The sequence below is a fragment of the Leopardus geoffroyi genome, chromosome D1 (assembly GCF_018350155.1).
Source record: "Leopardus geoffroyi isolate Oge1 chromosome D1, O.geoffroyi_Oge1_pat1.0, whole genome shotgun sequence".
In the NCBI taxonomy this organism is placed as follows: domain Eukaryota; kingdom Metazoa; phylum Chordata; class Mammalia; order Carnivora; family Felidae; genus Leopardus; species Leopardus geoffroyi.
In genome coordinates, this window is record NC_059329.1 from 59,804,208 (window position 1) to 59,828,236 (window position 24,029).

Here is a 24,029-nt window from a genome sequence, read left to right on the forward strand (position 1 = left end):
CATTTAATCTCCAGACCTTTCCTGACTTTGACTTCGGCATTCTGCCAAGGAAATACACTTATTTTAGGTATTACATGAGGTTGCAGATTCCATAACTCTTTGTTAAGAGTTTTGAGAAAACTGATTCCCGTTTTTATGTTTTTGAGAAACTTAACATGGAGTTTTGAAATGTAGAAGAGCTTCATCTTATCATTCACTTTGAACTGTAAGTCTGTTGTCTGTGATGTAACATAGCTGCTATGATAAACATCTGACATACAGCCTTTAAAAAATACATGGATATGAAATACTTGTCCTAAGAGGAAACACTGCACATATTCACAATTCTTTAACACTTCTAAAGGCTAACCATTTCTAAGGTACATATACTTTTCACACAACACCTCTCTCACAAGGAAACCAGAACAGGAATTCTTTGCTAGAGGCCCAGTAATGCTCTGTGACTCAGGTTCACAGTCAGTAACGGAGATTCCCAGCTGAGTTACCCTTGTTCTTGCGGGTCTAAATTAAAGGGAAGCCCCAGACCTACTCTGCTTTAGCTCCAAATTCCAAATTCCTCCATGTCCCAGTGTCTTTGGCCTAATCCTATTGGAATTTGCTGACACCTTCAGTTTAACAGACCAAAAAACAAACAAACAACCTCCACCCCACCACAAATAGTACTCATCAGACCCATTTGCTCCCTCTGCAAAACAGGTCTGTTTAGCAGCAACATAAAAGATCATTAACCCCATTACACAATGGAACATGAGTACGATCCAAGTTTTAAAAACAAACAAAACATCCAGAGCAGAAAAGCCAGGAGGCTTTGAACCCTAAAGGCAATGAGACTCTTCCCTGATCCCTCACTGGGAATCCAAGCACATAAAAAAATGCTTATAAATATTTTTATATAAACAGGATTAATAATCTCAACCCACTCACCCCTAAATTTGCTCATAAATTTAGCCTTTGATTGTTCTTTCTTTAACCCATGCCCCATCTCCGTTTAGATTGCAGATCAACTGAGGCTACTATAAAGCTCCTTGGGGTAAGAAGGCTCAAAAAACACAAAGGGAAAAGGCCAATAGCAGGAATGCTATAAACATTTCATTTTATTTATTTTTTTTAAGAAAAGTAGCTTCAGAAAAAGAAGAAAATAATCTAGATCATTTATTTATATATATATATATATATATATACTTTTTAATAAAAACCTTTACATAATCTTCATGCATAAAGACCTAGAGGTGGCCATGTTGTCTGTGACAGACCTAATACCAGCTGTCACAGGTCTTTACCTGGGACTCCACATAGCTGGCAGCAGTGTAGCAAAGGCCCTCCACTAAAGCCCCTAAAGCCAAGCTCCTTGCCTGCCTCAGTAATGGTTTTATGTTCTAGGACTGTAGACAATGGTTAGGAAATGCTTTGGGCTAGAAGAGAAAGGATGAGGAGGGCTACCCAACCTGCCATGTTTTATCCAAACTCTTGAGGGAAATCCAGAATGGAGGCCTAGCAAGATGACTGAAAACCAGGGATCAAACTGAGTTCTGGAGCTTCCCAGAGACATGGGGTCTGTGACTAAGAGTTCCTGCACATGGTAGCAGGAAAGGTTTGGTGTTCATGCAACATTCAAGGCAGAACAAACAAGCCTTGAAGATTCATCCCTCCACGGCAGGCACTGACTTCTACCCTAAATGAGTCAGAAAGACCCTGTTACTGCTTCCTAACTCAGTCCAACCCTCTTTGGACTCTAAAACAGTGTTAAGTCACCAACCTACTTAAGAGACAGATTCTCCTTCCTTGTGTGGATAGTTCATCTGTTAAGGAAGGACAGTCTTTGATGAACACATTTGTCCTAGTATAAAAGGGCTGAGGTAGGAGTAGGGTAGCAGGCTGGCATGGAGGGCCACAAGATCCAGAATGGCTGACAGTGGAAAAGGATTCCCTGGTTCTCTGGGGGGGATTCTGCCAAAGGTGTTTTATTGATCATTTTTCAAAAGGAAGAAAAAAAAAAAAGAAAAAAAAAAAAGAACGGTTTTTTAAGGATGGTAAAAAGAGGCTTGACTCCTTTTTGGGTTCCAAAAGCCCTTACATTTTGTTCAGTATTAAGAAAAGCCCTGAACAAATGGAGGCTGCTGCTTGGGGCAGCAGGAAAACAGGATGGATTCCACAGCTAACCAAGAGAATGGCAAACAGTGCCAATCAACTCAATGCAAAGGATCTTTGTGTGGTGAGTGTGAATGAGCATGTGAGTGTGTTGGGAGGAACTTGGGGTTCACTGGCTTCCAACAGTCAATTCTCGCAGGTAGGACTGTGTGAGACCACGCAGTTCCTCCAAGGCATAGTCCTCAGGCATGGGGAGTCGGCCAACGTGGGGAGCCAAGAGACGCAAAGGGACTCGCTGAGGGTCTGGTGTTGAGTCGGAGGTTGCATCAGGGGCATGCCGAAGGCTCCATACCACCCGCAGCAGGTTGGCTACACGTTTGGCCATGTCTGGAGAGAAAAAAAATGGAGTGGGGACCAAGGATGAGGGGTGGGAAGGGAGGGCATCAGGGCAGAGGTATAATAATCATAAAGACAGGAAATATGCAGGCAGGAAGCAGGGAAAGGATGGAGGCTTACCTGACTGGGCCAGGCGATCCTTGGCATTGTAACACTGGATCTGCTGTATGCGGTTGCACAGTGAGGTCACTTTGGTGTGTAACTGCTCCATCTCATAAACCGAGCAATCCATCTACAAAGATGGAAGAAGAAACCAGTTAGGCCAAGAGGAGGTCCCCTCACCCAATTCTAGACTATGCAATGCTCTGAAACAACAGAGAAAACCCGCGGGACAAGGCGCAACCTCAGCAGTAATCCACCAGAGGAAAGTAACATATAGTACATAGAGCCCCAGATTGGGCAAGTCTGGAGATTAGCATTCATGAACCATTTTAACTAGCAAGCTTTAACATGGCACCAAAAATACTGATAAATCTGGGCTCAGAGAAATTGTATGACTTCTTAAGAATGCACAGTAAGTAAAAAGTGGAGCCCAAACTAGTATTTAATTTAGGTATCCTAACTCCAAGTTCACAACCCTCTCTAAAATACCACAGGGCCCTCTTCTCACTGTATGCCCTCTATGTGCCGTGATCCATTCCTATGGCTTCAATTATGATTAATGTGCTGATGATTACTAAATCTCTAGCTTAATATTCCAATTTTCCACTCCCCTTTCCAGGGCCACTTACCCTAGCTGAGGTTATCATTACTTAAGACCTTGATCACTATCTTCAGTGTCATCCCCATTACATCCTTTTCCCTACCATCTATCTGGTAGCCAGAGTGACCTTTGTAAAAAGCAAGTCTGTATTTTTACTCTTTTTATTTTTGTTAACGTTTATTTATTTTTGAGAGACGGAAAGAGACAGAGCGTGAGCAGGGGAAGGGAAGACAGAGAGGGAGATTCAGAGTCTGAGCTGTCAGCAGAGAGCCCAATGTGGGGCTTGAACCCACGAACCGGGTGATCATGACCTGGGCCGAAGTCAATTGCTTAACCAACTGAGCCACTCAGGAACCCCTGTATTTTTATTCTTTAAAAAAAAAAATTTTTTTTTTAGTTCATTTATTTAAGTAAACTCTACCCCCAGTGTGGGGCTCCAACTCATGACCCTGAGATCAAGAGTTGCATGCTCTTCCAACTCAGCCAGCCAGGAACCCTGTATTTTTTATTCTTTATTATGTTCTGAATACTTTCCAGCAGCATCTTATTCCTGTTTGTCTCACATGTGACTCTTGGTTAGCCCTCCTCTCTCAAACTCTTACATTAACTATACTAATACCTCCTCCTTCACCAAATGCTCCTTCAACCCTTCCACGAAGTATCTCTCTCATTGAATCTATTTTTGGGCTTTGCAGAATCTACCATTTAACACCTCTACAAGTACTTTTTTATCCAAAATAATCCAGTCTTCAACTGGACTTTTAAAGGTGGTAAATAAAATGAGGTCTTTGCTCTCAAGAAATTCATAGAAAATAAAGAAACTGTTGGAAATAAATCTTAAAGAATCATAAGCTATGCAGATGATTCAAAGAGGGTAATGTGGTAGAAAAACTGGATGGCTACTTCAGATTGGGGGATCAGGAAAGGCTTCCTTGAGGAAGGTCATATCTAACTAGAGACCTTAATAACGAGAGGGTCAAGCTTTCTAGGCCAAGAGAACAGCTAAAACTACAAGATGGGAATGCAAAGAATGGTAAAATGCAGTTTAAAAAAAAATTTTTTTAATGTCTATTTTTGAGAAAGACAGCAAGTGGGGGGAGGGACAGAAAGAGGGAGACACAGAATCCGAAGCAAGTTCCAGGTTCCTAGCTACCAGCACAGAGCCTAACACAGGGCTCGAACTCATGAACTGCGAGATCATGCCCTGAGCTGAAGTCAGACGCTCAACCAACTGAGCGCTATCCAGGTACCTGGGTGCAGAGTTTAAAAGCAGTTTAAAATGCAGAGTTTAAAGAGGAGAATAGAAAAAGATAAAACTGGAGAGATTTTATATACCAGTGGATCATAACTGGGGTCCTTAGAATTTTGAAAGTCTGTGAACTTGGACTGGGAAAAATTTTTACTAAAATTTTTTTTTACTAAAAATTAGCATTTAATTATTAATGTGGATGTCAAGCAATAACGGTGACTTTGTCATCAGCAGAAATCACAGCTATTTTCATATTACATTACAGTTGTTAGTGATTTTTAAATGTAGTATTTCAAAATTAGAGTAGTTAGAAGATCCACTGCTGAGCTTGTTATTTAAGATCTTAATAGGGGCGCCTGGGTGGCTCAGTCGGTTGAGCGTCCGACTTCAGCCAGGTCACGATCTCGCGGTCCGTGAGTTCGAGCCCCGCGTCGGGCTCTGGGCTGATGGCTCAGAGCCTGGAGCCTGTTTCCGATTCTGTGTCTCCCTCTCTCTCTGCCCCTCCCCCGTTCATGCTCTGTCTCTCTCTGTCCCAAAAATAAATAAAACGTTGAAAAAAAAAATTTAAAAAAAAAGATCTTAATAAAGCACTTATTACTTACTATAAGTTCTTAATATTTGGTAACTATATTTTAACATAACTGGTTTCTTTTGTAATCCCATGTATTCAAATTTTTGCAACAAAACACATTAGACAGCCATCCATGGGCTTTACCAGACTGTCAAGGAGGTCCATGGCACGAAAAAGGTAAGAATTATTCATGCAGAGCTTTTAAGACTTCCTAAGGAGCACTTTATTCTAAGTGAAATGACAAGCCCCTGGAATGATTTTAGAGTGAGATTATATGATTTGTATATTAGATCACTCTGGGGCACCTGGGTGGCTTAGCCAGTTAAGCATCTGACTCTTGATTTCAGCTCAGATCATGATCTCCTGGTCAGGAGATCGAGCCCTGCATTGGGCTTTGTGCTGACAGCGCTGAGGCCTGCTTGGGATTCTCTTTCTCTGCGCCTCCTCCACTCATTCACTCTCTCAAAATAAATAAACGTTAAAATAAAAATTAAAAAAAAAAAAAAAAAAAAAAGAGGATCACTTTGGTTGCTGTGTGGAAATAAATTGTAAAGGAACAAGTGTAGAACCAGGGAGGCCAATTAGGTGTCTACTACAGCAGTCCAGGTGAGAGATTTTGTGATTTTACTACACCTACACGGTTTCCCTTTCCACTCCACACACCAATACTTACTCTTATTAAAAGTTCGCTGGAAGCACTACGATCTCTCTGATCTCTAGACTCATACTTCCGCTATTCTCTCTGCTAAAGCATTCTGTCCCACCCATCCTTCTTTTTCATCTGAAAGAAATGAGACTCACTTCTAGAAAGCCTTACTATAACCCTCAGACTGGGTTAGGTACTCAATTTATGTGTTGCTGTAAGATACTCTGTGCTTAATCCTTACACGTATCATTCTACAGTAACTGTTGGTTTACCTGGAAATATCTTCCTCAACAAAATTATTACTTTGGTAAGGGTAAAACATACACTACTGCTTACTTTCATATCCCCCAAATCCACCAGTGCTTGGGACATAGTAAGTTCTCAATAACTAGATTGTGTTAAAGTATTAATGTTCAACTAGAAAAGAGTTTTCTTCAGTGATAATTTAGGGATGATGCTCTTAATCCATCTTAAACATGTAGCAAATAAGTTATGCATATTATGTGCCAGGCACTATGCTAGTAGTGGGGATTCTGATAAGGGTAACAGATAATAATTACTAAGCACTTAGTATATATAAAGTAGTCTACTAAAACACAGTATTTTGTTTAAGCTTTGTGACAACTGTCAGATATCTATGATAATCTGTGCCATTAACTTATTTGCTTAAGGTCACATAGCTAATGAGTGAGAGAACCATTAATTGAATCTAACAGTTTGGCTCTAGAACTCGATTCTTAACCTCTATGTTCTGTTACCTTTAATCTTAAAGAAGATCTCCCCAAAAGGTGCTCATGATAACTGCAAGACAGATGTAGATAAGTAACTAAAATAAAGTTAGTAGACTAATGTACCAAGTGCTTTAGTAGTAAAAAATAAAGTGCAATAAACATTTCTTGGGGAAAACGAGAACAAAGTAGAGCTTACAGCAATGTAGATTTTTTTTTTTAAGGTTATTTTGAGAGAGAGGGGGCTATGGGCATAGAGGTAGAGGGAGACAGAAAATCCCAAGCAGGCTCTGTGCTGTGACCACACAGCCCCATGTAGGGAGGGCTCCATCCCAGGAACCAAGAGATCATGACCTGAGCAGAAACCAAGAGTCAGATGCTTAACTGACTGAGCCACCCAGGTGCCCCCAGCAATGCAGATCTTAAAGGATGAACGTATGTGTGCTCAAGAGTGAAATAAAACAAATTCTGCTGGAAAATCCATGAGTAATTTAGTGTGATTAGAGAAGGTGGCATCTGGAATGTGGGGGTAACACTAGTAGGAATAAGCAGGAGTGAAAGGTAAAAGCCTTTATACGGGCTTTAATTCTATATTCCAGAGTTTGGTCTTCGTGCTATAAGCAATGGAGGTCTTTATTATGATCTTATCAAGACTGACCCCAATACATTTTAATGAAGACTAAAAAAACTGTTAATATTTGCAATTTTATTTTTTTTCAACGTTTATTTTTATTTATTTTTGGGACAGAGAGAGACAGAGCATGAACGGGGGAGGGGCAGAGAGAGAGGGAGACACAGAATCGGAAACAGGCTCCAGGCTCTGAGCCATCAGCCCAGAGCCCGACGCGGGGCTCGAACTCACGGACCGCGAGATCGTGACCTGGCTGAAGTCATACGCTTAACCGACTGCGCCACCCAGGCGCCCCAATATTTGCAATTTTAAACATGCCAAATGATGTATGAAACTACCTTCATCAAATCTCTGACCTTCCTATCTCTTTCATCCCTGAGTTGTTCACTCAAACTAGGGCTAGACAAGGGGAGACTATGGACAAGCCTCGGGCATGTCTACTGTACGTACCACTGGTAATAAGTACAAAACAGAAGTTTTTTTTTTAAGTTTTGATACAGCTGTCATAGTGATTACAGCAAATTAGCCTCATCAAAACATCCCTTTTGCACTGACCATTCTATCTTTGCCATTAAGTTTTTCAAGTGGTCGCTCAGGCCTTTTGAGGTCTCTGTGGCTTTAACGGCCAGGGAAAAGGAAAACCAAGCAGTAGTTCAAAGACTCAGGTACCTGCTGTATCTGGTGAAGCATCTCCATGACCCGAATATAGTCCAAGTAAACAAGTCCTGATGTTTCCCAGTCCTGGATTAGGCTGCTGCGCTCTGGAGGTGCCAGGTCTTCCAAGAACCCCTTCAGGTAGTCATAGTTCTCATTAATGATGGCATCTGAAGAAACAAAATATTAAGCACTATGTCTGCACAAGTATAGGTTCTCAAAAGTACACAGATGACATGACAGAAATCCAAAACAGGAAGGAAGGGGAAATAATGTTGGGTCAAACTAGAGAATTGCATAGATATTTCAAGTAGATATCCTGAAATTCTCCAAAGAAAAATGTGTAAAAGTTCTTGCTTCAGTTCCCCAAACAGAGACATCTGGGTGTTTTTTTCTGTTTTCTTTTTCTTCTTTTTTTTTTTTTTCTTTAATTTATTATTTATTTTTGAGAAGAAGAGGGTATGAGCCAGGGAGGGGCAGAGAGGAAGGGAGAATCTCAAGCAGGCTCTGAGCTGTCAGTGCAGAGTCTGACATGAGGCTAGAACTCACAAAACTGTGAGATCATGACCTGAGCTGAAATCAACAGTCGGATGCTTAACCAACTGAGTCACCCAGGCACCCCTCTGTTTTCTTTCTTGAGACATAATTGACCTATAACATTATGTTAGTTTCAGATACACAACATAACAATTCAATACTTGCATATATCGCAAAATGATCAACCACAATGTCTGGTTATGTTACCATACAGAATTATTTTTTTCTTCTGATGAGAACTTTTAAGATTTACTCTATTAGCAACTTTCTTTTTTTTAAAGATTTTATTTCTAAGTAACCTCTACACCCATTGTGGGGCTTGAACTCACAACCCCAAGACCAAGAGTTGCATGCTCCACTGACTGAGTCAGCCTGGCTCCCCCTCTATTATTAGCAACTTGCAAATATGCAACACAGTATTATTAACTATGGTTGCCATGCTGTGTACTTCATCCTCATGACTTATTTATTTTGTAATTGGAAGTTTGTACCTTTTGACTCCCTTATTCATTTTGCTCACTTCCACCTCCCACCTCTCTGGCAACCACCAATCTGTTCTCTGTATCTATAAGCCTTTTTATTTTTTTCTTATTTTAAAGATTCCCCATATAATGTGATATCATGCAGTATTTGTCTTTCTCTGACTTAGCATAATGCCTTGAGGTCCATCCATATTGTTGCAAATACTAAGATTTCATTCTTATTTATGGCTGAATAATAATCCATTGCCTATACATACAATACATACACACACACACACACACACACACAGTTTTCGTTATCCATCCACTGATAGACACTTAGGTTGTTTCCCTAACTTGGCTACTGTAAATAATGCTGCAATGAATATGGAGTTTCATGTATCTTTTCGGGTTGTTTTCATTTTTTCTTTTGGATAGCTACCTGGAAATGGAATGACTGAATCATATGGTAGGTAGTTCTATTTTTAACTTTCTTTTCTTTTTTCTTTTTTAATGTTTATTAACTTTTTTATTTAAAAAATTGTTTTTACATTTATTTAGTTTTGAGAGACAGAGAGAGACCGAGCACAAGTGGGGGAGGGGCAGAGAGAGGAGGAGACAGAATCCGAAGCAGGCTTCCAGGCTCTGAGCTGTCAGCACAGAGCCTGACGTGGACCCAAACTCATAAATCGTGAGATCCTGACCCGAGCCAAAGTCAAATGCTTAACCGACTCGGCCACCCAGGCACCCCAATGTTTATTTTATTTACTTTTTGAGAGAGCAAGAGACACAGTGTGAGTGGGGAGAGGCAGAGAGAGGGGGAGACACAGAATCTGAAGTAGGCTCCAAGGCCCTGGACTGTCAGTACAGAGCCCGATGTGGGGCTTGAACTCACAAACCGCGAGATCACGACCTGAGCCAAAGTTGAAGGCTTAACAGACTGAGGGGCCCAGGTGCCCCTATTCTTAATTTTCTAAGGAACCTCCATATTGTTTTCCATAGCGGCTGCACCAATTTACATGTCCACTAACAGTGCACAAGGGTTCCCTTTTCTCCACATCCTCACCAGCCTTATTTATTTATTTTTTTGACAACAGCAATTTTAACAGGGATGAGGTGGTATCTCACTGTGGTTTTGATACGCATTTCTGATTAGTGGCACACATCATTTCATGTAACTGTGAGCCATCTATATATATCTTATTTAGGAAAATGTCTACTCGATACTCTGCCTATTTTTTTTTTTTTTTTTAATCTTTACTTATTTTTGAGAGAGAGAGAGAGAACGAGCGAGCGAGCAGGGGAGAAACAGAGAGAGAGGGAGACACAGAATCCAAAGCAGGTTCTAGGCTCCGAACTGTCAGCACAGAGCCTGATGTGGGGCTCGAACTCACGAACCGTGAGATCATGACCTGAGCTGTAGTCAGATGCTCAACCAACTGAGCCACCCAGGCATTTTCCTCTGCCTATTTTTCAATCAGTTTTTTTTGGTTATTTTTAGGAGTTCTTTAAATTTTTTTTTTAAACATTTATTTATTTTTGAGAGACAGAGCGTTAGTAGGGGAGGGGCAGAGAGAGAGGGAGACACAGAATCTGAAGCAGGCTCCAGGCTCTGAGCTGTCAGCACACAGCCTGAAGCAGGGCTTGAACTCACAAACCACGAGATTATGACCTGAGCTGAAGTCAGACACCCAACTGACTGAGCCATCCAGGTGCTGCTTTTAGCTTGATGTAGTCCCATTTATTTCTGCTTTTGTTGCCTTTGCTTTTGGTGTCACATCCAAAAAAAAAAAAAAATCATCATCAAGATGGATGTCAAGGAGCTTACTACCTATGTTTTCTTCTAGTTTTATGCCTTCAGGTCTTACAGTCCAAGTCTTTATCCATTTTGAGTTAACTTTTGTATATGGTGTAAGACGATGGTCCAGTTTCATTATTTTGCATATGGCTGTCCAGTCTTCCCAATGCCATTTATTGAAGATGTATATTCTTGGCTCTTTTGTCATAAATTAATTGACCACATACGTGTGGGTTTATTTCTGGGCTTTCTACTCTTGATTTTAAAGTTTATTTTTTAGATTTAAGACACAGCACAAGCAGAGAGGGGAGGGGCGGGGAAGAGAATCCTAAGCAGAGCCCAACATGGGGCTTGAACTCATGAATGTGGGATCATGACCTGAGTTGAAATCAGGAGCGGACACTTAATTGACTGAGCCACCCAGGCACCCCCTGGTCTCTCTACTCTGTTCCAATGATCTATGTGTCTGTTTTCAGGCCTATACCATACTGTTTTAGTTTCTTACAGCTTTGTAACTGAATTTGAAATCAGGGAGTGTGATGTCTCCAGCTTTGTTCTTCGTTCTCAAGATCACTTTGGCTACTAGAGGTCTTTTGTGGTTCCACGCATATTTTAGAGTTGTTTGTTCTACTTTTGTGAAAAATGCCACTGGAATTTTGGCAGAAATTGCACTGAATCTGTAGACTGTTTTAGTAGATTGATATTTTAACAATATCAATTCTTCCAATCTACAAGCATGGAATATCTTTCCATTTCTTTGTGTCTTTAATTTCCTTTAATCACTGTCATAGTTTTTAGGGTATAGGTCTTTGATCTCTTTGGTTAAATTTATTCCTAGGTATTTTATTCTTTTAGATGCAACTGAAAATAGGATTGTTTTCTTAATTTCTCTGATAGTTCATTATTAGTATATGGAATTGCAACAGATTTCTATATATTGATTTTGTATCCTGCAATTTACTGAATTCATTTATTCCAAGAGTTTTTTTGGTGGAGTCTTCAGGGTTTTCTATATATAATCATCATGTCATCTGCAAACAATACAGTTTTATTTCTTCCTTTCCAGTTTGGATGCCTCTTATTTATTTTTCTTGACTAACTGCTCTGACTAGGACTTCCAATATTATGTTGAACAAATGTGGTGAAAGTGGGCATCCTTGTCTTCTTCCTGATCTTAGAGGAAAAGCTGAAAGCTTTTCACCATTGAATATGATGTTAGCTGTGTTTGTCATATATGGCCTTTATTATTGAGGTATGCTCCTTCTATGCCAACTAGTTTTTATCATAAATGGATGCTGAATTTGTCAAATACTTTTCCTGCATCTCTTGAGACAATCATAGGATTTTTATCTTTCATTTTATTAATATGGTGTATCACACTGTTTGGTTAAACCATCCCTGTTATAAATCCCATTTGATCATGGTGTATAATCCTTTTAATGTATTGTTTGCTAATAATATGCTGAGAATTTTTACATCTATGTTCATCAGGAATATTGGTCTGTACCAATATGGTTTTTCTTATGATATCCTTGTCTGGTTTGATATTAGGATAATGCTGACCTTATAAAATGAGTTTGGAAGTATTCTCCCCTCTTCTATTTTTTGGAAGAGTTTGAGAAGGATTGGTATTAATTCTATGTAGAATTCACTAGTGAAGCCATCTGGTCCAGGACTTTTATTTGTAGGGAGTTGTTTTTTTTTTTTTTTTTAACATTTATTTATTTTTGAGACAGAGAGAGACGACAGAGCATGAACAGGGGAGGGGCAGAGAGAGAGGGAGACACAGAATCTGAAAAAGGCTCCAGGCTCTGAGCTGTCAGCACAGAGCCTGACGCGGGGCTCGAACTCACGGACCGTGAGATCATGACCTGAGCCGAAGTCGGACGCTTAACCGACCAAGCCACCCAGGCACCCCAAGGGAGTTTTTTGATTACCAATTCAATCTGTTTTACTAGTAACTGGTCTGTTCAGATTTTCTATTTCTTCATGATTCAGTCTTAGAAGGCTATATGTTTCTAGGAATTTATCCAATTCTTCAAGATTGTCCAATTTGTTGGTATGTACCTGTTCACAGTAGTCTCTAATGATCCTTGGTATTTCTATGGTATCAGTTATAATATCTCTTTTTTAATTTTGGTGAATAAAATTCCCTGAGTACACGAAGAGTTTAACATAATTCATGCATATCAAGCATATCCTTGGCAAATGGTGACGTAACAATATTGCTGTCAACCTGTCCCTCTAGCCCCTCCAGGCCACGTTTCCTCTGCACAGAGAACTCTTGCAAAGTGTAATCTGATGCAAGACCTCAAAGTCCCATAGAGAATATCATCTCTGGCCAGACTAATCATGGCATTCAGAGACTGGAAGAATTTGGGGTAATTTCAGGAGACACGGGCCCTAGAAGGACTCACCAGAAGCTAAGTGCCGGATGATGAGTTTGTGGCAGCGGTTCCAGTGTCCAGCTTTAAACAAATAGAGGGCCTCCAAATGCTTGTCAGATTCCATGTGTGCTCTCACTGCTTTGGCCTCATTAATCCACTCAGCAGGCACACAAAGCTTTTGGGTCAGGAAAGTCTCCTTAGCCCAAGACTCAGGGGTCTCCAATAGTTGGCAGTGCCGGGTAAGCAGCTCTCGAACAGCATTCTCACGCACGCTGTAAGAAGAAAGACAATGCTGAATAAATTCTATCTTCATTGATGGAGAAGACTGCCTCAGACAACGCAGAGTGATCCATGGGATAGTCTCTCAAACTGCAAGTCTTAACCCTTACTGGACTTCAAACTTCACTTAAAAAAAAAAAAAAGTCACCATATCTACATTTATTTTTTAAATGAAATAGTATCTAAGCACGTTATATTTTCATGATCAAAAAAGTCTGAAAACTAATACTCTAGGGAAGGTTGTCTAGGGCTAAGAAAAGGCTTTCCCTTTCTTTTCCTTATTTTCTTTCTTGTAACAGGAGATCAAGGACTAGGATAGGAGAATGCTATTCTGCACAGAGCAGTTGTTTGCAGTTCATTCCCAACCTTCTTCCTTCCTTTTCTCCCATACAGTCAGTACAAGTAAACGAAGTAGTTTTTAAAGGTAAGGCCTCTTCCAGGTCCTTGTTTGCTTTTTTTTCCCCTTCAAAACTACCAACTTTCCTAATTCATTTCTCTCTACCTCTAGATTTAGGCTACCCTCATTCTTTCTGACCTCAAGTCCCCTTAGAGTCCTTATCTATCTGGGCCAAAGGACCAGCCATTTAAATTTCAAATCAAAACAAGTATTCTCATTTTAGATTCTTTTCTGAACACCTTTCAAGGCTTTTCGAGGACCCCCCAATCTCATCTTAACTGTTTCTTTTAAAAATTCTTTATCAGGGGCACCTGGCTGGCTCAGTAGGGGGTGGTGAGTTTGAGCCCCATATTGGATACAGAGATAACTTGAATAAATTAAATAAATAAACAGAAATAGGATCTGCTTGAGCCTACTCTGAATCATCAGTTTTATTAGCCAGACTTTTAACCTCTGAAATTCCCCATGAATTTAAATAAACTCAAAGGAAAAGTATGAAATAATTTTGCTTCCTGGTAAGGGAGAAGAGGAGAAATCCCTTTAAGGGAAGGCTGTGCTAGATGCTTTATACTTCTACTCTCTTTCTGTAAAAAAAAAAAAAAAAAAAAAAAAAAAAAAAAAAAAAATTGAATTAAGCAATCTCAATGCCCATCATGGGGCTCAAACTCATGACCCAAATGAAGATCAAGAGTCACACACTTGGCTAAGTCAGCCAGGTGCCCCAACTTTTCCTCCTTTAATCCCACAACCACCTTTGATTAGATACAGATTAACATTATGATTTTATAGATAAAGAGTAAGCTTTACTCCAGGTCAAAGTGAGTACATGATGGATCTAGAACTGAGGCAAGTCTGACTACAAAACTCAACTCCTTTTCACACTGTATCACATGACAGTTAATGCAGTATAATGATTAAGAGCACAGACTCTGGATGTCTTGAGTTGGAAGACTGCCATTTACTAGCTATGTGACCTTGAGCAAAAGTTACTCTCTCCCTGCCTTGGGCTGCTCATCTGTAAAACAGAGATTGTAAGAGTGTTACCTTATAAAGCCATTATGAGCACTAATTTTGATATAAAGTATTTACAACAGAGTGTATATCCATATAAAAGTACTATGCAACAAAGTACTATATAAATGTTTTTGTTACTAGTGTAATGCCATGCTACTACCATTAACAGAAAAAAAATCTCCATCAATTTATCTCATTCACACCATGGGGAAAAGGCGATTTCAGGATGGAGAACCAAATCCTAACACACCTAAGTAAGGATATATTGGTAAATATGATGCTACCAAACTTGAGGGGTAGGCGTGGGTGGATGGCAAGGGAAGGCCAGAGAGGGAGAAAGGCAACAGAGAGAAAAAGTCAGGGGCGCTCCCTGCCAACTCATTATATCACTTCACAGATCCACTGAGGCAGCTCAGCAAGTATTATTTCTGCATACCTAAACATGTCACATTCAACTGAATCTATGTCTGTGTTAATGGGTTGCCCCATGTGGATATACCCTTCCTCTTCTACTTAATTATTTCCTGTTCTTGTCTAAAGTTTTCCATGATCACTGCAGTTCACAGAGATCTCTCCTGAGAAACAGCATTATTTGGCACTAAACTCAAGACAGTCTCACTTCTAACTTGTTCATGTGAATACAGAGACAGCTGTGGACTGAACAGTCTTAAGGTTTATCACAAGGCTGGACCGAAAATACATTCTAGACGCTTACTTAATGAATTAAACTCTAAGAGACTGATTCTTTGCCCCTGTAGCCCTAGGTGTACCTCATGGGTTCATGACATCTCACTCACCTTGAGTTGTCAATATGCAGGAAGACAAAGATGGCCCACTCCCAGAGGCCCTCACTTTCCAGTTGGCCAGCAAAACTGGCCTGCAGCACACCCTCACACTGGTCTGAGAGATGAGTATAGTTAAGAGCCCGCAGCACCTCCCACAAGTGCCAGCTTAGGCGGTAATCCAAAGGATCTGCTGTTACGCTTCGAGGCTCCAACAGCTGGTTGAGATCATAATGTCTGCAAAGGAGAATGTGCGGAGTGTTACCACATCAGGGCAGCAGACCACCTGCACTGAACAAATCAACTGTTCTGGCTATGGCTTAGGAGATAATAAAGGCAGGCACCCTAGAACAGAAGCGTTATAGACCACATGGTCTCCTTCTGAGATTGTGCTGTATCAATCTACTTCTAGGTTCAGCCAGATTACAGAGCCTACCAAAAATGAAGGCAGCTCCTCTTCTGTGGCTGTGGGATCTGACAGGTATGCTGGTATTTGTTTGGCCTAGATATTTATTGTCCTGGTACACAGAGTCTTCGTAACTCTTACTCTTCATTCCTTTGCTTTAGTGTTGATACCTTTCTTAACCATTTAAAACACATAGTTGGGGCGCCTGGGTGGCGCAGTCGGTTAAGCGTCCGACTTCAGCCAGGTCACGATCTCGCAGCCCGTGAGTTCGAGCCCCGTGTCAGGCTCTGGGCTGATGGCTCAGAGCCTGGAGCCTGTTTCCAATTCTGTGTCTCCCTCTCTCTCTGACCCTCCCCCGTTCATGCTCTGTCTCTCTCTGTCCCAAAAATAAATAAACGTTGAAAAAAAAAAAAAATTAAAAAAAAAAAAAACAAAAAAAAACACATAGTTATCTTAGGATCTTTCAAACTTCTCTATTAGATGGAGCTGTCGGAGTGCTAACTCTCCAACAGCTAACTAGTCTTCATGATGGTTATTTCCTTCTATGGTTTATAATTTTTGCCCCTGATTTTGTCTACAGTGGGGAGTATTTTTTATATAAGGACATTCAGGTGTCCTGGGTTTTTAAAGTGTCCCTATACAGACTTTTACCTTTTCTTCTGCTGGGAGCCCAAAGATTTCAATGGTCCTAGACTAGTTAATGTGTAAAGTTCTTAGCTTGCAATTCCAGATCATAAGAATAGTAGAAAGTAAGATCTCATGCTTCTAAGTTTTAGAGCTTAGACTACCAATCAATAATTTTCCTTTTCACCTAAGATCCAGACATTTTATAACTTTTTAACACTTCTCAGGTAATGAACAGAATTTTTCTAGACCAGTGTTGTCAAACTGAACTTTGTGGGATGATGGAAATGCTCTGTAATCTGTCCTGATCAATGATAGCCAATAGTCAATACAGGTGCCTATCAGACACTTGAAATGTGGATACTATAAATAACTTAATTTTAAGTTTTACTTAAATATTCATATGTGAATAGCAGCTATTATATTGGACAGTGTAGTTTAGACTATTTGTGAAGGACAGAGTGTGGCTTTTATGTAAGGTCTTAGTCCACAGCAATTCTATCTTTCCTGAGAACAAGATTTACTATCTCCTTCTGGCGCTGGTTTCTCTATTTCTGGCACCTTGAGATATCCTTTTTTTCTTTTTTTGACATAAAAAAAACTGACATACAGTAAACATAACATATTTACAATGCACAATTTTCATTAAGTTTCAATATATGCACACACTGCGAATTTACCACCAAGGTCAAGATAACAAACACACTCATCACCTCCAAAAATTTCTTTATGCCCCTTTGTAATCCCTCTCTTCCTGCCTCTCCTTACACCCTCTCTTCCTGGGCAATCAGCTTTCTGTGATTAATCAGTTTGCATTTTCCAGAATTTTATATAGATTAGAATCACAGAGTAGGTATGCTTCCAGGTACTTTTTTGTCTCACCTCTTCCAAAACCAAGTAAAATTATCCTGCGATTCACTACGCTAATTATGTGTATCAATTGCTGAGTAGCATTCCATTACATAAATATACCACATCTTGTTTCCCTATTCAGCTGTTGGTGGAAATTTGGCTTGTTTCCAGGTCTGGACCATTATAAACAAAACTGCTATAAACATCTGTATGCAAACATGTTTTCATTTCTTTTGGGTTAATACCTAGGAGTGGCATGACTGGACCATATGCATGCAGGTATGTCTAACTTTTTAAGCCAAATTGTTTACCACAGTGCCAATATCATTTTACATTTTTACCAGCAGTGTATGAGAATTCCAGTTGCTCCACATCTATGACAACATTGGGTAGTGTACGTCTTTTTAATTTGCAGTCATTCTAATAGGTGGGTAGTGGTATCCCATGACGGTTTTAACTTGCATTTCCCTGTTAGCTACTGATGCTGAACATTTTTTCGTGTGCTTGACATCCAGGTCTTCTTTGGTAAAGGAACTGTTTAAATATTTTGCCTATTTTTAAAATTGGGTTGTTTTAAAATTGGGTTATTATTGAGGTTCTTATTGTTTTATTTATTTATTTGCTTATTTATTTATTTGAGAGAGAGAGAGAGAGTGAGTGTCTGAGAGAATCAATCCCAAGCAGGCTCCACACCCAGTGCAGAGCCTGATGTGGGGCTTGATCCCATGACCCTGGGATCATGACCTGAGCCAAAATCAAGAGTGAGATGCTTAACTGACTGAGCCACCCAGGCATCCCTACTATTACAGAGTTTTAAGAGTTCTTTATATGATCTGGATACAAGTTCTTTATCAGATATATGAATTGCAAGTATCTTCCTGCAATCTGTGGCTTGTCTTTTCATTCTCTTATGAAAATGAACACTAGCAGTTTTTTTAAAAAGTTTATTTTATGTTTGAGAGAGACAAAGGGAGAAAATGTGTGTGCGTGCGCATAAGCAGGAAGGGGGGAGTAGAGAGAGAGAGAGAGAGACAGAGAGAGAGAGAGAAAATATCCCAAGCAGACTCTGCACTGCCAGCACAGAACCCAACACGGGGCTCAATCTCATGAACCGTGAGATCATGACCTGAGCCAAAACCAACAGGTGGACGCTCAACGGACTGAGCCGCCCAGGCGCCCCCAGTGACTTGCAGTTTTTAATTTTGCTGAAGTCCAGTTTACCATTTTTTTCCTCTACAGACTGTATATTTAGTGTCAAAAAAATCTTTGCCTAACTCACAGTTGTAAAGATTTTCTGGTTTCTTTTCTGCTTTAAGTTTGAAATTTAGGTTTCTGATTCATTTTGAACTGGACACACAATAGAAATAAGCAGTAAAACCAAAAGCTAGTAGACTATCAAGAAAAAAAAAGAGAAAAGACACATATTACCAATATCAAGCAGGAGAGAGACACAGATCATACATACATTTTAAAAGGTTAATAAGGAAAAATGTTATGAATAAGTTTATGCCAATAAACTTGGTGACTTCAATGAAACAAATTCCTTAGAAGAAGCAAATGATCAAAACTGACTCAAGAATAAGCAGAAAGCCTCAACAGCCTAGTAAAGAAGTTGATTTCATAGTTTAAAAATTTTTTAGTGTTTATTTTATTTTTTAATTTTTTAATGTTTATTTCTGAGACAGAGAGAGACAGAGCATGAGGGGGGGAGGGGCAGACAGAGGGGGAGACCCAGAATCCGAAGCAGGCTCCAGGCTCCCGCACAGAGCCCGATGCGGGGCTCGAACCCACAAACCGTGAGATCATGACCTGAGCCGAAGTCAGTCGCTCAACCAGCTGAGCCACCCAGGCGCCTGTTTATTTTTTGAGAGACAGAGCACTGAGTGGGGGAGGGTCAGAGAGAGAGGGAGACACAGAATCTGAAGCAGATTTTGAGTTGTCAGCACACAGCCTGATGCGGGGCTCAAATCCACGAGTTGTGCAATCATACTCTGAGCCGAAGTTGGACGCTTAACCAACTGAGCCACCCAGGCACCCTTATTTTATAGTTTAAAAACTTTAATTAAACTTAATAAAAATGGAAAACTTCTGCTCTTCATTTTATTAAGAAAATGACGGGCGCAGAGTGGCTCAGTCGGTTAAGTGTCTGACTTTTGATTTTGGCTCAGGTCATGATCTCATGGTTTGTGAGATCGAGCCCCGTATTGCGCTCTGTGCTGACAGTGCAGAGCCTGCTTGGCATTCTCTCTCCATCTCTCTCTCCCCCACCCCTGCTCATGTAGGTACATGTGTGTGCACACTCTCTCTCTCAAAATAAAGAAAAAGAAAATGAAAAAACAAGCCTTTATATTAGGATGATTAAAAAAAATTAATGATAAAGGACTAATATCCAGAATATATAAAGAAATATTGCAATACAGGAACTCTTTTAAAAAACAGGCAAAAAAAAATGTGAAGAGATACTTTAGCAATAAAATATATAGATGGTAAATAAGCACATGAAAAAAATGCTCAAAATCATTAGTCACTAGGGAAATGCAAATTAAAGCACTACTTCAGTTATTTCCATTTTACCACAATATAAACCTATATGATCCTCTAATTAACACAGTTACTCACCTAATACCTAAAAGTATTTAATGAATTGAAATGAGATATGAGTGATTAGTTGTGATGGAAAAAAAATCCTGTAGTGTTTCTGAGCATGTGTGCCAAGATAGGTCTGCTGAGAGAGTTTTAATTAACTGATTATCTATAATAATAGCAAGTGTTTATATACTGCTGGAGGATAAATAAACTACTGTTTCTTGTTTAAAAACAACACTGGGGCACCTGCGTGGCTCAGCTGGTTAAAGCATCCAAGCCTTGATTTTGGCTCAGGTCATAATCTCACAATGGTGAGATGGAGCCCTGCATCAGGGTCAGGGTCAGGGTCAGGGTCAGGGTCAGGGTCAGGCTCCAGAGCTGGGTGTGGAGACTGCTTAAGATTTTCTCTCTCCCCTCCCCCACTTCCACTTTCTCTCAAAAACAAAACAAAAACAAACATCAATAACAACACACACATAATGAGATGCCACTATATACCCACCAAAATGGCAAAATTAAAAAAAATAACAATACCAGGGGTGCTTGGGTTGTTCAGTCAGTTAAGCATCTGACTATTTCAATTCAGGTCCATTCATGGATTGGGCCCTGTGGGCCCTGCATCAGGTTTCATGCTGAGGGCGCAAAGCTTGGGATTCTCTCTCTGCCCCTCTGTGTCACCCCGTTCTCTCTCATAAAAACAAACAAAAAAAAACTTTAAAAAATTCACAAGAAAAAAAAATTTTAAGTTTATTTATTTATTCTGAGTGAGAGAGAGAGAGAGAGAGAGAGAGAGAGAGAGAGAGAGACGCAGAGCCTGATGCGGGGCTTGATCTCACGAACTGCGAGATCATGACCTCAGCCCAAATCAAAAGTTGGAACACTTAACGCACTGGGCCACCCAGGTGCCTTGACAATACCAAATTTTGAAGAGGATATGGAGCACCCAGAGATCTTAGTGGGAATGTAAAATTATGTGAACACTTATGGATACAAATGTTCATGGCATCTTTATACATAATAACCCAAATCAAGAAAAACTATCCATCCACAAATAAATAAATTATGCAACAAAAATCCTTCTGATACACATATTAACATAGATAAATCTCAAAACCATTATATGAGTGAAAAGATAACAGAATGATCCCAATTATATAAAATTCTAGAAGAGCAAAATTTATCGTAACAAAAACTCAGTTCGTTGTCTGGATGTTGGGGATTGATTGCAAAGGGGCATGAGGGAACTTTTTGGGGTTAATGTAATTATTATCTTGATTGTGATGACAGTTACATTATGTTAAAATGAACACTTCATTATTTGTAAATTGTATCTTCTTAAAGTTGATTAATTTTTAGATTTCTAATTCTAGTTCCAATGTTTTTTGCATTCAACTACTATAAATTATACTTTGTTAATTTATACAAACTTAGGCAATTTGGCCTCACATCAAAAGGAAAAGACTCAGGATAGAACTTCCTAGGGCTGATTAAGCCCTCAAGTGACTATCATGAGTGGCTCTCTGATTTACCTGTCACTGTAGAGTTTTAGAAGGTGAAAGCAGACATCTTGAAGTGGTCTCTGTGAGTTTTTCTCCTCCTCTATCACACAGCCAGAGCCTTCTAGGTATGAAGGAAGTGGGGAGCAGGCATAACTCTCAGCCTCAGAAGAATTCTGAAGGGAAGAATTTGATACAACAGTACATCAGCTGCTACTGTGTTTCATTAGATGTGATCCTGTCTCAATTATACTACTTACACACATGTATTAAGAATGATGACACCCTGGGACGCCTGGGTGGCTCAGCTGGTTAAGCATCTGACTTTTGGCTCAGGTTATGATCTCGCAGTTCATGAGTTTGAACCCCAAGTTAGGCTCTGTGCTGACAACTCAGAGCCTAGAGCCTGCTCTGGATTATGTGTCTCCCTCTCTCTCTGCCTCACCCCCGCTTGTGCTCTCTCTCAAAAATGAATACACATTAAGAAAAAAAAATTTAAGGATAGTAACACCCTAATGGAATGTGTCAAGGATCTTAAACTTAATTTTGAGTGGTGACATAGCCCACCTGTCTTCAAGGGACTATCAAAGACTTTGGATAGCTCTCACTAATCCTCCTACCTTTCTTGTCACAATTCTTATTACATTCAGTTTCTTTAGTGTTCTCTTTCTCCTGACATGTTTATCAAAGACAATAAACATGGACAGTAAGAAAAAAAAGCTGAAGAAATTATGGCTTTAAAAACATTAATAATGGGGTGCCTGCCTGGGTGGTGCAGTCAGTTAAGAGTCCGACTCTTGGTTTTGGCTCAGGTCATGATCTCACGGTTCATGGGTTCAAGTCTCAAGTAGAGCTCTGCATTGACAGTGTGGAGGCTGCTTGGGATTCTCTCTCCCCTTCTCTCTGCCCCACTCCTGTTCGCGTGCTCCCTCTCAAAATAAGTAAATAAACATTAAAAAAATATATAAAAACATTAATAATATTTTAACTCCAACACTGTCAAGGCATATAAAATATGATGATATTCAGAGGCAAATTTTTCAGGCCTGGTGATTTAGGACTATACCAACTTGAGGTTGGGCTGTATCTCAAGGAATTCCCAAAGGAATAAGACAGCATTAGGAATAAAGAAAAACCCGCTCTCATCTGGGGACAGGAAAACAGCTTTAAGAAAGTCAACTGTGGATGGGAATGCAAGCTGGTGCAGCCACTCTGGAAACCAGTATGGAGGTTCCTCACAAAATTAAAAATAGAACTACCCTACGACCCAGCAATTGCACTACTAGGTATTTGTCCAAGGGATACACGTATGCTGTGTCGAAGGGGCACATGCACCCCAACGTTTACAGCAGCGCTATTGACAATAGCCAAAGTATGGAAAGAGCCCAAATGTCCATTGGTGGATGAATGGATAAAGAAGATGTGGTATATATATACACAATGGAGTATTACTCGGCAATCAAAAAGAATGAACTCTTGCCATTTGCAACTACGTGGATGGAACTGGAGGGTATTATGCTAAGTGAAATTAGTCAGAGAAAGACAAATATCATATGACTTCACTCATGTGAGGACTTTAAGATACAAAACAGTTGAACATAAGGGAAGGGTAGTAAAAATAATATAAAAACAGAGAGGGGGACAAAGTATAAGAGACTCATAAATATGGAGAACAGACAGAGTTACTGGAGGAGGTGTGGGAGTGGAGATGGGCTAAATGGTAAGGAGCATTAAGGAATCTACTGAAATCATTGCACTATACACTAATTTGGATGTAAATTAAAAAAATAAAATTAAAATTATAAAACAAAGAAAGAAAAGAAAGAGTCAACTGTGGAAACATCATACTAAATAAAGTAGAAGCAGACACTTGGAGAAGTTTAAAAGTAACCCTGTCTAGAGGCAGGAGAAAAGGAAAGTTTCCCATCAGATTTCCTGGGTCCATTTCAATTTTAGAGTCCTTTCAAAAAAAGGAGTTAAGAAAAAGTATTATGAAGTGTAACTTGATGGATTTTTTCTCTGCAGTACTTTTCTGGCAAAATGAGAATGCCCCCCATGACACTTGGTTGGCTCTACTGGACACAAATACCTGAAATGCTTCTTCATACATGCTGAGTGCCCTGGAAATGGAGGCTGTCGGTGGAAGCAAATACCAAAGATGGACAGCCAGGGAGCGTTTCCAGTCCAACTGTGAGCACACGTTGATTTGTCTCTCCTCGGAGACCTGCCATACCTGCAGGAAACAAAATCATCATCATAGCTATGTGTTATACATCATCTTGTTACTCAGATCTGCAAGTCACTCACTTATTCCAGTAACACTTTATTTTTTAAGTAATCTCCATGACCAATGTGGGGCTCAAACTCACCACCCCAAGATCAAGAGTTACATGCTTTACCAACTGGACCAACCAGGCACCCCTATTTAAGTAACATTTTAAATGAACTAGATTAGCAGTGTTAATGATCCAAATATAAAATACACAGTTCTTTGGGGGCAGGGTGGATTTAGACAACAGGTGCTCTGAGATGAAAACCAGAGAGTGAAGAGGAGGTCTTCTCATGCCCACAGCTGATGTCTTATAAAACTTTAAGATGTGCATAAATTCTGACCAGCTATTTCATTTTTGGAAAGTGATTATCAAGATGTCAACCAGGCAGGCAGCAAATGGAGAACTGGCTTAAAATAATTATGGTATATCATCCACAAAATGAACAGAAGTGGCTTATAAAAAGAGTGATGC

At 39.9% G+C, this 24,029-nt stretch overlaps 1 protein-coding gene across 10 annotated transcripts in view; it reads right to left on the minus strand.

Moving 5' to 3' along the window:
• Positions 1-1,136: 1,136 nt before the first annotated feature.
• Positions 1,137-24,029, minus strand: part of NUP98 (nucleoporin 98 and 96 precursor) — a 116,666-nt gene continuing 93,773 nt past the window's right edge. For all 10 annotated transcript variants that reach the window (XM_045484200.1, XM_045484196.1, XM_045484199.1 and 7 more), the window contains 7 exons: positions 23,375-23,518; positions 21,319-21,461; positions 15,337-15,558; positions 12,880-13,121; positions 7,682-7,836; positions 2,605-2,716; positions 1,137-2,475 (listed from right to left, as the gene is read on the minus strand). In XM_045484200.1, coding sequence (XP_045340156.1) covers positions 2,258-2,475; positions 2,605-2,716; positions 7,682-7,836; positions 12,880-13,121; positions 15,337-15,558; positions 21,319-21,461; positions 23,375-23,518 — 1,236 coding nt within the window. In that variant the 3' untranslated portion in view covers positions 1,137-2,257. The remainder of the gene's footprint in view (positions 2,476-2,604; positions 2,717-7,681; positions 7,837-12,879; positions 13,122-15,336; positions 15,559-21,318; positions 21,462-23,374; positions 23,519-24,029) is intronic.